We start from the raw sequence: 14,116 nt of genomic DNA on the forward strand, positions 1-14,116 counted from the left end.
TGAACATCTTATGTTTAACCTGGTACATAAAAACATGAATGGTAGTGGTGGACCAATAGCAAACCTCAATAAATGAGGCTTGGGACAAGCCAGACAAAGTCCTCACTCCCCAGAGAGGTGGCCACAGACCAAGAACCTGCAGTCCCTGCGTTGCACATGGTGAGGAAAGAGAGCCTCAGGGCAGTTCTGATCTTTTGCCCATCTTCCACTGTGCCTCCTGCCCCCAACAAGCCAGCGAGGATAGATCAGGTTAAGTGGAAACAAATATATTGACTGGTCCACTCCCTGCAAACTCTCATGGCATTAAGCAAGGTTGTCCAGGGGAGGCTTTCTGCTGCTGATCCCCACTCCCAAGGTACAAGGAATGCCCAGTTGCCCCAGAGCTTTCTAAACCATCTTATGTTACCAGTTTGCATTGACTCGGCAGTGTACATCAAACTAGGACAACTTAACTGCAGCCTGGCTTTGGCTCAGACGAATGACTATGTGGTCCTTACATAATCTGGTGTCAACTTGAGACTATGAAGAGTGAAGGGGTGGGGTTTAACCTGTCAATCAGGTCGTAGCTTGATGACCTCATTTGGAGGTGCTACGGAGATAACTAGCTCATTGGAGGCAGGACACACACTCTCTCTGTTTCATATACCAGATGACAAGCCACATGGAGCTACTCTGATGGAGCCAGAGCCCTGAAGCTGGAGGAGCCACATGGAGACACGCCATTACCCAGATGCTTCCATCCCACGGATCTGCAAGACTTTCCACCCACTGGCCTCTGAGCTTCCAGCGTTCGGCATCATTGCATGGTTGTGAGTCTGAGGAGGAGTTTATGGACTAGTATGACATTTGGGCTTAGATCGGACTTATGGATTTTATCTGGACCGGGCTTGGATGTTTTCTTAATGTACAATTGCTCTTTAATATAAAGTTCTCTCTTACACACATATGAGTATCTCTGGATTTGTTTCTCTAGTCAACCCAGACTAACACAGACTACCAGGACCTTAAAGAGTCCCTGCTATAGTGGGATCCTCCATGGTTGACAGGGCCTCATCCAGAGTTCTGGGAAGGGGAGGACAATAAAAAGATGCTTATTTAAATTCTAGCATCCATAGGCCAATCTCCAGGCAGAGAAGAAGTAGATCCCCAGGCCTTTCTCCCGAGGCCTCATTGGGTGGATTCAAATCCCCAACTTTTCGGTTCGTAGTTGAGTGGTTAAGCACTTGCACCGCCCAGGGACCCAGAGTGGCATCATGACTCGGTGCTGTACCTGCAGAGCCAAGGCTGCATGAGCCGAAGCTCCGTGCCACCTCCAAGGGCTCTCCTTCAGCTACTCCCACCCTGCCCTCACCCTGGCTGGCCTTCCATGTTTCCCGTACTGTGCCACCAGACTCCAAGTCTAGCTCAGACACTCCAGGCCGGTCATTAAACTTACACCGTATGTATTGTGTGTCGAGCATGGTAATCCGGTAAGGATCCAGGTGGACAGGGGTGCTCTCCTCCATCCCATGCCCTTGACATAGATGGGCGCCCCCATCCATCCACACAAAAGGCAGACCATTTGTCCGGTCGCTGTCGGGCCATTGACATCTATCCTCACTAAACACTAGACGTGATTGTTCTCACGCACACCTATCCATTTCCCCTGAAAAACAAACCAAAAGCTGAGCAAATGAAGTTACAAAGAATAAAGCATTTGTCCAATTTCTAAATGTCTTATTACACTATCACATTGAATCCTCATGGTTCCCCTATGAAACGGGTTTTGTCATCCCCCAGTGACGCGCACGAGAGTCCAACTCTGTTCTGACTCCAGCGCTCTCCCAGGATGACCCTGGGACGACAGCACACTGTATCCAGGCCACCTCTCCACCATGTCAAGATGTTCCTCTTTGAGGAAAGGGGTGGGGAGAAAGGGATTCTGGCAGAAGGGAGTTAGATGATATATGTGATATAAGGTTTAGCTCCTCAATTCATTCAATAAGAATTCATCAGTAGCCTGTGTAAACTGCAGGCCAAAGCTAAACAAAGGCATGCCAGAAGCAAGCATGCCTTAGTTAGGGCTCTTGCTGCCCTTGTGATGGGCTTCAGTCGTCTGTGAGATTCTGTGATTGAGCCCCCTCAGAGAATTGCTGCGTAAATGCTTGTCAGCCGCAGATGAAAGCCTTGAACGGCGTGTGTCCAGGAGAATTGCAGTCTTGCATTTTCTGGCAGGCCCAGCCTGGAAAGGCTATCACTTCACTTCACTTCAGCTAATAAGAAATGATCTTTCACAATAGGCTACAAAGGGGCCCCTAATTGATGAATTTACTAATAGCCATTCCCTTTATAGTGGGTTCGCTCAACTTGGTCTTAGCTGTACCTCCTCTGGGTCAGGCCACGCACACAATGAATACACATTAATACAATTCATACATTCTATTGGATTTATGGACAAGAGAACCAGGGCTTGAACTCAGCAATTTAACATCCAATTTGCCCTGGAATCCGGGGCATCTCTCCTCTCTCTACCCTTCCCCCATGCCTCAGTTTCTCTCAACAGTAAAGTTAGAGGTAGGGGGCAGGGGAGGGGGCAGGAGAGGAGGAGACAACCCAGTAATCAGCAAATTAGAATGGCGCTCTTCCTGGGAACCACATTCAAGAGGGCCACAGAGAAGTCAGAGAGACTGACTCGCCTCTTAGCAAGTCCACAAACAGCATGGTTGAGACCCCCTCATTATCCACTTGCCTTGCATTCACAGGGACTCAAGGACATTACAGCTCTACTTTATAAATGTTGCCAAATCCCCAGAGTCCTTGGGTGGCATAAATGATGAAGCCTCCGACCACTACCCAGACGGTTGGTGGTTCAAACTCATCCCAAAGCTCTCCAGAGGAGAAGTCTGGTGATCTATTTCTGCAAGGTCACGGCCTTGAACACCCTATGGCGTGTGGTTATGCTCAGCACACGGGAGATCACCAGGAGCCAGATGCGACTCCACAGCAAAGGGCTGGCCAGCCCTTGACTTCTAAACCCCAGGATGGGGCTTCAGGTCAGGGTGGATGTGTCAGCTTGTGGGTCACAGAGAACCCCTTGGTATCCTACAAAGTCCCTCTCCTGAACCTAGGACCCTTCCTGTGAGGACTGTGAGCAGAACCCCTAGTGCTCTGTCCCCAGCTGTCCCTTGGCTCTGGTGGGCGGACCTGAGAATACATTGCCTGAATCACAGGGCTGGCCTTCCACTGCTCTGCCCCTGCCTTTGCCACCACTGTCTCCAGAAGGTCACCCACAAGGCCCTTGGCTCCCCACTGGCTAAACCTAGATTACTACGAATAGCTCGTCTTTCTTGGGCTTTGAGATGGGAGCTAAATGTGAAACCACTCAGCGAGTCCTCCTCCCCACCCTACAGGACAAAGTGTCACCACCCATCTCACGGGTGATAAAATGAAGACAGGGATGAATGAAGTCAAGCTGTGAGGCAGCAGAGCTGGGAAGAAAACTGGCAGCCCTGTCCCAGTGCCCATGCACAGAACCTCCACACAGAACTGCCTGGGGCCGAGTCATTAATGGCTTAAGTGTTTACTTGTTTGAAAGGAGCCAAGAAAGCCATGGTCCCTCCTTCCCTCCAGAGTCCCCTTCAAATACATTATTAATAGGCTCGAAATTGTACCCTTAAATAGTTCCTCTGGTAACTACAAAGTGGGTCCCCTGGGAGGAACGGGGGTGGGGGGAGAGACATGGAGCCATCACAAGTCACAGGCCCTTTTCCCAAGTATGAATATTGATGGTCTCCTTCCCAAACTCCCCTTGAGGCTGGGCCCATAAATCAACGAGAGGTGTAAAGTCCAAGTCAACAGCACAGTATCTGGTCCGGGAGCATTTCAAGTCTGCTCCCAACTCACAGCATCCTCCTTGCAAGACCGAGGGAAATGCTGTCCTGCACCGTTCCCATGAGCCCTTGCAGATCGGACCATTGTGAAGCATACGAGTTTCCCAGGCTGGTTTCCCAGGAGATCACCAGGCCTTTCTTCCTAGTCTGTCTTAGCCTGGAAGCCCTGTTGAACCCTATTCGGCATTCTCACACCGCAGCCTGACAGACAGAGGCTACAGACTACTTTATTAGCTCTACCATCTTGGTCTAGCTAACGAACCAATGCAAGCCGCCAGTGTCTCGTGACACTAACGAGGTGCTTTGCAATGCTGTGGTGTAAATGGAATGAGGTCGGAATGCTGGCCTAGCACTCCACACTGTCCAGCATCCTATGAGCTTTCAAACGAAAGCTCTTGGTACAATTGAGCCGCGGGAAAGACATATGCTCAGGGAAATGGCCACCTTCATGGACACTCCGATAGGACCCTCAGTCCCATTCATGCATTCATCAGTCACTTCCTACTCAGACCTACTGGGAGTCATGCACTGGGTTAAGTGATACAAAGATAAACCAGGAAAGAAAGATTCTGCCCTGAAGTCTCTCCTGCCCCCCACCCCTTAAGCTGGAGTCTGAATCAGCACCCAAGTTTAATGTGGGTGGCTCTGGATCTAGCTCCCCAAGGGAGGCGTGAGCTTTATTAGACAGTAATTCTCTCTGGTCTATCAGCTAGGGCGTCAGGCACGGAGAGAGCTTAGATGAGTCCGGGACAGCAGAACCGTGATGGCCCCCACTTAAGGGTTGATGATCATGGAAACGAAAAGGGCAAGATGGTGTGGTAGACGGCAAGAACAGAGGCCTGGAAGAAGGAAGATGGGGCCAGTATCCCTTCCTGAGTGTCTTCCAAGCCCACCAGTTTGCTCGTGGTTCATTTCTCCCCGTCCCGTCTAGTACCACCACAGTCTGGTGAATTGGAGGAAGCATGCATTCCGTGGCCAGCACGCTGGAGTCCCGGCGGCAGCACCGCCCAGCTGTGGCTGCAGAGGGCTTCCCAGGACGGCATGCATCAAGTTGGATGAGGGCTGCCAAAGAACTTGAAGGACAAGCAACAGAGAAAGATCCCGTTATGCACCATGTCTACAGCTTATGTTGGCAAACACGGGGTTTAGATGGTATGGTTATAGTGTAAGAAGAAGAAAAAAAGAAGCTAGCACCCAAAAACTAAAAACCATAAGTCAGATGGTGTGCTTAAAAAAGGAAGTACTAATAGCGTTAGCCTGGGAATACATATCTTGGTACTAACACTACCTACAGAGCTCCACAACGTTGGGCAAGCTTTGCCCTATCTTGGTTTCCACTATTTGAGCTTCCATCCGGCTGGAGGATTCTTTGACTTTATGAAAATGTGCACCTCAAGCTGTTAGCTCTGATAACATTACACTTTCCAAAGAGATCTTTCCAGATGGGTCACCCATTACACGAGTCTGAGAGAAGTGGTGGTTCTTGAGGGAAATCTAATAACTCGTGGAGGAGAAAATCCAGTTGTGAGCTCTCCAATGGACTGGGCAGCAGTGGGGAGGGCAAGCTAAGAGATGAGCGGCGAGTCTCCCCAAGCTCGCGCCTCTCTTAACTAGACCTGTTGGAAGGCCAAGATCAGGACATCAGCAAAGGGGATTGGAATCACTTGGAAGAAAAGGAAAAGAAACTAGTGACGAGGGGAAGAAAGCCGGATGCAGCCCTAATATAGCCAGTTGCCCTCTCTTTTTAGAATAAGATACACACACACACACAGAGAGAGAGAGAGAGAGAGAGAGAGAGAGAAGGCTCGGATCTCAATGGGAGATTTTGAGATCAGATTTAAGAAAGAATGACCCGCACTACTGACATAATTTTTTTTAATGGGGCAGGGAAGAAATTGCCTTCTGTGAAGCTTCATTTTAATAAAAGACCAACAGGCCAATTATGAATCATAGGTTCAATGTACTCAGTGGCCGAGGCATGGACAGAAGGACTTGTACTCAGTATACTCAGTGTCCGAGGCATGGACAGAAGGACTTGTACTCAGTATACTCAGTGTCTGAGGCATGGACAGAAGGACTTGTGGAAGGGCTGCCTGGGCCCATGCCCTCTCGATCTTTTGGGCAGGCCTTTTCCCGATGGCCCAGCAGGCCTGCTTTCACACAGCGCCCCACGGCTGCTTCCAGTTACCTGGGCAGTCTCCATGCTCCCTTGCCACCCGTCTTCTCCGGCTGGCACAGCAGACTCCGGTCTTCAAAGACCCTCACGTGTGCCACACGGGTACGTGATCATCAGTACCCATTTCAGTTAGCAAAGAGGAGGAAACACAACGCTCCCCCGAATTGGAGACTGACATGTTGTGTTTCACCCTCTTTGACGGCCAGTAGTCAATTGAGGACTCTCTGAAAAGCCAAACTGGCCAAGAAAAAATAAAATTTATGTTTATAACATATATAAGGATATCATATATATCCACATGTATGTATGTATCCTTAATCTTCCTGAGCTCACTTACGGACGCAAATCAGTGCTTACTGCGAGAGGACAAACTGGCATGGATCACGGTGCATGCATCCTTTCAGCTGGAGAAGTGGAGAGAGTTCATCCAGGGTGCACTTTTTTTTTTTGGCAAGAATCCTAAAAGCCATCGGGATAATAATCATAAACACTTGCTGAGTGCTCACCTTGCACAGGGCAATGTTCTAAGTTCTGGGCAGGAATGAATTCATTTAATCATCACAACGATCTTACGAGACCCAGAAAGGCGAAGCCACTTGCTCAACGTAACACAACTCTGATATCCAGCTCTGGATTTAAAGCCAGGCCCTCTGGCTCCAGAACCCACGTGGTTCCCTCTCTCGCTCTTGGGGAAGAGACATGGAGGCACAGTAGCCTCAGAGAGAGGGGAAGCCTGAGTCCTGCCTCCTTTTCAGCTCTTTCCTCCTCAACGCTGACTTTTGAATTGTGAGGCCACACATTTTGGCTGGAAGTAACTTTCTGAGAAAAGGGAGCCCTAGAGCAAAGCCACCAACGTGCACCGTGCCAAAAAACAGCTCCGGTCTTCCCACTGCTCAGTGGTAACCCAAGCCCAGTCCCATGGTCATGCTTGTGGGAGTTTCCTACCAACCAAGCCACCAATAACAGTCGATTCCAACTCGTAGGATTAGTGAGTCAACAGAACATTTTCTCCAAGTTGGCATCCAAAAGGAATGGTATTCACAACCCATGGGGGCTCCGGTTTGAGGTGATAAAGCCCAAACAGGGCGTCATCACCATGAATAATACCCTGGGGTCTCACTGGAAAGCAGTAATGGGAAGAACAGCTCGAAGAGGTCCATCACCCCCCCTTGGTTCATTACGGATCATTGTGCTTAATCTATTTTTTGCTATTCTGAAGAACACCGCATAGTAAGAATCAGCAATTGCTGCACATTTACCAGGCACGCCAATAACCAAAATATACCCATGCTCTGAGTGGATACAGCACCTTGGTTCTCAGAATCTCTGTTCACCTTAGGTTTTGAAGATCCACAATAACACAAGTGTGAGAGATCCAAACACCAAACCCACTGCCATCCAAATGATTCCGACTCACAGAGATCCCCTGTTGGGTTTCCCAGGCTGTAGATCTTTCCAGGGGCAGAGAATCTCATCTTTCTCCTGAGGAGTCAATGATGGGTTTGAACCACCGGTCTTGCAGTTAGCCATCCAATTCTTACCCACAGTGCCCCAGGAGATAGGAGTCCCAATTTTCAGAAAGCCTTGAGTGATTAGAGCTTTGAGGCTCCTGAACTAAGCCACCATCAGATGAATCAAATCAGTCAGCATTGGTTCACCGTTTACTGATTGCCAGGGACAGTGCTAAACACAGAGCCAAGCAAAGACAATCCATCGCCTAACTGGAGACATGGGGATATAAGCAAACTTTCGAAAGGCAAAAGGAGAGACGGGCTAGTTAGGGGCTCATAAGAGAGAGCAATCACTCTCCCTGGGAATGCAAGCTAAAGGCAGTTCTGAGAAGACTTTGGAGAAAAGGGGGTCTCTCTGAGGGGGGCCTGGCAGGTTGAGGAAGATGTTCCCCAGAGAGGAGAAAGCAGCTTAAGCAGAGGAAGCAATGCACGGAGCACACAGACACCAAGTCGGGGTCTCTTCAGAAAGTTACAGGAGACAGGTATTAAAGCAGTGGTTCTCAGCCTTCCTAATGCGTGACCCTTTAATTCAGTGCCTCATGTTGTGGTGACCCCCCGTCCCCACACACACCATAAAATTATTTTCATTGCTACTTCATAACTGTAATTTTGTGACTATTGTGAATCAGGCGACGCCTGTAAAAGGTTCGTTCGACCCCCAAAGGGGTCGAGACCCACAGGTTGAGAACTGCTGTATTAAAACGGCTGTTGAACACCAGACTAAGACACTAGGGCACATCCCGTGTCTTCAGAGAGATGACTGGGGATGCACAGACAGGAGGCTGGCTTCATCAACAGCTCCATGGGCTTGGTAAGGGCAGAAGGGAAGACAACTGCCGCTGACCCAGATGAGGGAGGAATTGAGGTTCGGACCAAAGGCTTTACAGAACCACATCAGAAGGCTCCTGATAAGACTTGGAGAGCAAGGCGGAGAAACAAACAAACAAACAAAAACAGGCTGGCGAGGAGGACGGGAGTGGCGATACTCTTGACTCAGGTGGAGTAGCATCTCTGAGGGAGCTGGGGGGAAGCATAACTGAGCCAACATAGAGCTCTGTGTTATTTTATGAGTAGAAGCAGCTCCAGGGAGCAGGCACAGGAACTGAGGTCAAGGCGGTCAGACAATGCACCGAGGGCCACTCAGAGCTGACCAAGCCCTCCACCTCACTGCTGTGCCTCCACACTTCCCTTCATACTTTGTTCGTAGTACGTTTTTACTGCTCACTTTCTCCTCCCTGCCTAGCAGTACCTTCCCCACCATTCCCTACCTTGACCTTGTCAAAGAGTCCCCCACCCCAGCCTCCTAGCCTACAAAACCTCCATCATTGCCTCTCCCTCCAGCAGAGGGTCCCTCTCCCCACTCCCAGGCCTACCTACTGACCTTTAGTCATGAGGTCCCTGCAAACATGGTGAAGGGGAGGCAAAGGCCACCCTGACTTGATCAACAACAGACTGGGTGACTTTTAGAGACTGGTGGTCCTCTTACCCTTGCCTATAAAATGGGGATTTAAAAAAAGTGAACCCTAACCTTTGCCTCTCAGGATTGTTTGAAGGATGAAATGGGATAGAGTTTGCAATTAACAGGGCCAAAGGCAGAAAATGGTGCTACAGGGTTATCCAGATTATTTGAGGCTTTTTTGAGCTCCTCCAGGGGAGACAGGAACCCGGTCATTCCCATCACTGAATCTCAGGGACTTGATTGCTCCTGGTGCCGAGCTGGCACTTCAGCCAGGTGTGCAGGGTGAAGAACAAGGACCACTACCACCGTCATCAAAGCCCTCTCCCAACGCACAGGCAGGCACCCTGGTCTCTTTCGCGCCCACCATACACGCAAGCAAGCCCACACTGTGCCCAATTTTGGAAATACTGTTCTAGTCCAAAACAGCCAGTTCCTGGAGGGAAATCAAGTGATGGTCACGCTGCCTGCATGTCTCCACTGGGTACAGTTCTCTAGGGAAGAACCGAACCCCCGGAACATACTCACTGCCTACCCAGCTGGATCTGCCCCCTTCCCGGGGCCGCCTTTGTACCAAGCCTGTGGAGAGTGTGGGATTTTTTGGTTTTTGGCTTTTCCCTTCCCCTTTCTCGCTGGAGCTCAGTCGCCTGTACTGCTGTTTTCATTGATGCCCTGAGCAGAGTTGGCATGTGCGACTGCCGCGAAGGGAGGGGGGGTGGCGAGTGCAGGGCAGCGGTGGGAGGAAGTAAAAATAGCCTGGCGCTGCCGCTCTGCCTGCCCGCACGCCTTTCACCACAGCGAGGTGGAGAAAGCAGCGGCAGCCGCCACACACTGCGGAACCTGACCCACGTTGACCCAGACGCCCCCCACCCCACCCCGGCAAATGCCAGGCTGGGGCCCTCAGAAACTTTTTTTTCTAATTTAAATAGAGCGCAGGGTGGCGAGATGGGACGCTCGGTCTGCTTCCAGGGCTTCAGCCACCTGGCTGCAGAAACTGCTACGTGCCTGCCTGCCGAATGCTTTACAAGTGCGGCCTTGACTCTGAGCTATTTTTAGAAACCCCTTCAGCTGGTGGGCTACAGGGGGCGGAGGGGTTGGCTCTGGGCTGTGAGGTCTGCGCCTACCGCTAAGCATCCTTCCGTCTGCGGTTGTGTGTGTGTGTGTGTGTGTGTTTTGGATGGGGGGAGGCTGGAAGTGGAGAGGGAAAGGCACGTCTGCGATGCCCTAACTCAAGGAGACTGGAGTAACCACTGGATACCCCCCACCGCTTTCCAGCCCCAGAGCGTGCCTGTTTCAGAGTCGACATTGCCAAATGCTCACTGCCTGTGGTCTCTCTCTGAGAACGGGGGTGGGGGGTAGGGAGGTGGGTTTGGAACGCTTTGCAGCGCGCGATGCCGCGTAGGGGCTAGCTGCACGGTTAAGACCGCCAGGGAAGGAAGATGGGAAGGGTCTCTACCCCCTTTTGCATTCCGGCCAGACAGAGGGACCATCCCGGTGCCACACCCCCGTCCCCGCCCCGCGCTGCATATGGGTAGCCATATGTAAAATGTAAGGCAGCCCCACCAGACACCCGGCTATTAATAGAGCCCCGGAGTTTGCTCTCTGTCTTTTTTCTGCCGCCGAGTAAGGGATGAGCTTCACACACGTGCCCCACTCCGCCCCCACCTCGGCGCACTGCTTCTCCAAGGAGGTAAGGGGGCTGCCCACGCGGATCTCCTTCATGACTACAGGTGCCCCAAACCTACAGACGAGTCCAGTCGTAATGACAGCGGGGTCCGTGCAAGGTGAGGGAAGAGAACCCCCGATCCTTGGGGCGCAAAGCCCAGCAAGGCTCGGCGGCTCGGGGCAACTCTAGATTAGAGAAGGGGCAGTTATGGGGGCGCCAAAGGCAAGGGACAAGAGCATAATTGGAGGAACTAGAGCCACCTCCCCCAGAGCTGCCACGGGACGGCTGGTAGCAAACCCATTTCTCACTGCAGCCGGCGGCGCGCAGCCCCCACCGCCTGCGCCGGCGCGCCCGCAGCAGGAGCGGGCGCTGTCCCTGGTGCTGAAGGTGGCCGCGACCCGGGAGCCCTCCGCAGACTGAGCGCTACCGAAGCGGCTCTCCCATCCAGGGACTGCAGACTTCTCCCTGGCCTGGATCTGGGCGGGATGCATCTGTTGGTGGTGCCTAAATCGTGCCCTCCTCCCCCCACCCGCTTGGCTCGGAGCTCCCCCGCTACCCCCCACGCCCTTGCGACCCGGAGCTCTCCGCGATGCTGCGGGGACTGAAAACTCGGGGACTGACTCGGGCTTGAAGGGTAAAGCAGAGGCAGTAGTAGAAGATGGCCAAGGTACTGCAGGGCACAGACCTCCCCCCACCCCCGAAGTCACCCACCCCAGCTCTGCACAAAACCCAGGAGCCCTAATGCATCCCCGAGGAGAGCGCAGAGAGCGCAGCCGCCCAGGGCTTGGGACTGAGGGGAAGGAGAAGCGAGCAGCGGGTGGCAGGAAACGGTGATGGGTGAGAGCGAATCTAGCATTCACAAGATCTAAGACATGCACTATCTCAACACCCCCCCCCAACACACACACACACACACACACACAAGTGTGTGCCACGCAAGTGGCATGGTGCTAGTGGAAAGTTTGGCACTAGGTACTAAACAGCAGTGGCGGCGGCGGCGGCCACAGCGGCGGTGGTTCGATGGCCCCCGAATCGGCGGCCGGGGTCGCCTAGAGCCCCGGCGCTCTCGCTTCCTTACCTCGGTGTTCTCGGCAGCGTTCTCCGCCATTTTCCTCCTTAGGAGCAGGCAGCGGGAGGAGTGTTTCATGCCCATAAGAGCCAGCAAGGGTTTAGTGATACAGAGATAGTAGAGAAAGAAAGAGCTGGTGTCGCTTTAAGGGAGAGAGAGAGAGAGAGAGAGAGAGAGAGAGAGAGAGAGAGAGAGAGAGAGAGAGAGAGAGAGAGAGAGAGAGAAATAGGAAAAAGAAATTAAAATCACCCTAACCCAGCCCCTCCGCTGGAGCGTCCGGCGGCACAATGAACCACGGTCGAGCTTTCCCTGCAGCCTCCACTTTGTTTTATTGTCCTCCCTTCTCATCTGCTTCGGATGCCTTCACACGCTTTCAAGTTCTTCTCGCGCAGCTCGACCCCCTCCCCGCCCCCTGCTCCCCGCCGCGGGCTGAGCCGAGCGCTAGGGACGCGGCCCCGAAGGCTCCGCGGCGGCGGCGGCGGTGGCGGCGGCGGCGGCTCCGCTCCCGGCAGCTCGCAAAGTCCGGCGGGCCCGAGGCAGCCACCAACTCCGCTCAACTTCTGCCGCTCGCCTGGGCGAAGCAACACGCTTCCTGCGCGTCTCTGCTAGGGGCTGAGCCGGGTGAGTGGGGGCGGGGTAGGAGGCTGGGTCGAGCAGGCGGCGGGCTGGGCGCAGACCCAGGGCCCCAGAGCCCCTGGGCCCGCCCCCGCCCCCAGGCTCCGGGGGTCCCTGGGCCGCCCCCACTCCGCCGCGCGTGATGGACCACTCGCGCGGGGGCCAGGGCTGCGCCGACGCCGCAGGGCCACGCGAGGGGCTGGGAGAAAGCTGACGCCTGGACTCGCTCCTTCGGGGCGCTCTTACTGTCCAAAGGTTCTGCTGGGCTGGCTGGACGTCCTCTGGACAGGGCCTGGCCACGATGACCTCGCTCCACCCCACCCCACCCCACCCCAACTCTCTCTCCCCTTGCCCAGTTCCAGCCTCCTTCCTGGGCGAATTAGCGTTGGGGGTGGGGGGGTGTAGGGGTGAGCGTCAGCCTGGGGATGGGTCCCTCAATCCTAGAACCAAGTGTGGGGTCCTGCTCCTTCCCTTTTTTTTCTCCGCTGTCCCCCGTCCAGGGCAGAGGGGGTGCCAACCCCCACTGGGGGTGAGGTAGCAGACAGGTAAACGAGGACCCTGGAGCCAGTCTTGCTCCTGCCCCGTCCCCCAGCCCTAGTCTATCCTGGCAGCCCCCTGCCCACACAAATCTCTTCTCCGTTCTCACCCCTCCCCCATCAGCACCCGGTTCTGAAGTTCCTTTTATGGAAATAGAGGGAGGATGTCACGTACCCATTAGGATCCTCTTGATCCTTTTTTAAGGGAGTTTGGGCGGCAGCGGGGGGTGTGAATTTTTATACAATGCATTCCTGTCTTCACTCTGAGAGCTTCTTTTTCTCGGTCTTACTGGCCATCTGTCGGGCGGGTGGGAGAGAGAACAAAGCCCGGGCTGGATGCTCTCTGTCTCTCCTTTACCACAGGCCACTCAGGCCGGCTCCTGCAGAAACAGGCAGCTGCGCTTTTGAGCCTATGCCCACGAGGCACGGGCAGAGACCTGCAGGGGTGCTCCTTGAGTGACCTAGCCCTTGTCTCTTCCTCCCTGTACTTATGGAGACACATCAGGTCCCCCTGCCCTGTTTGTTTTTCTCACCTCCGACAGCTGGGAGAGTGTGAACCCTATTGTCCTCAGCTAACCCCAGAGTCCATTGAAGAAAAGAGCTAGATCGCTGCCCAGTTCTAAACGTGTCTCCATCACCTGGCAGAAGAAACAGAGCAGACTTGGAGCAATGAGCGGAATCAGGGTGTGGGGTGGGGAGAGGAGGGAGCGGTGCATCATGATGGTTGGGGTCACCCAGTGGGGTCATTCCTGGTGGCACCCCAGCCCTGGACCTCTCCTCATACCAGACTACATGGAATCTTTGGTAACATTGCTTATCAATTTTAATCACAAAGTAATATGTGGTCATTATAGGTTTGACTTGCTTAAATGTAATATTTCTGAGATTATGTGAATACTAAAAACCAAATGGTCTTGTGGGATCTCTATATGGAATTACAATAATATTAATAATGGAGCAAAAGCCTGTTGCGATTTGTCTTCCTTTTTAATTGTTACTTCACTCTCAAAAAAAAGTTATTGGTATCAGTTCCCCAACACTGCTGACCACAGAATATAGCTCGAACCCCAAAACACCCCATCGAAGTCAGACAATGAACACGAACAACAGAAACAGCCGGGCGTGCTTGTAACGGGGACAGAAGAAAGCACACGATTCAAGACCTCAGTCTGAGTGGGTCCTCAGGACAGCTCTGGCCAGAGCCTATTAGAAAAAAGT

General features: G+C 52.9%; 1 protein-coding gene across 1 annotated transcript in view; it reads right to left on the reverse strand.

Annotated features, from left to right (window-relative positions):
* The window catches only part of PRMT8 (protein arginine methyltransferase 8), a 129,500-nt gene extending 117,409 nt beyond the window's left edge, over positions 1–12,091 (reverse strand). Inside the window, exon 1 of the mRNA XM_075553144.1 lies at positions 11,757–12,091. Within this exon, the coding sequence (XP_075409259.1) occupies positions 11,757–11,831 (75 nt within the window). The 5' untranslated portion in view covers positions 11,832–12,091. The remainder of the gene's footprint in view (positions 1–11,756) is intronic.
* Between the last annotated feature and the right edge of the window lie 2,025 nt (positions 12,092–14,116).

Source organism: Tenrec ecaudatus, chromosome 6 (genome assembly GCF_050624435.1).
Source record: "Tenrec ecaudatus isolate mTenEca1 chromosome 6, mTenEca1.hap1, whole genome shotgun sequence".
Taxonomy (NCBI): Eukaryota; Metazoa; Chordata; class Mammalia; order Afrosoricida; family Tenrecidae; genus Tenrec; species Tenrec ecaudatus.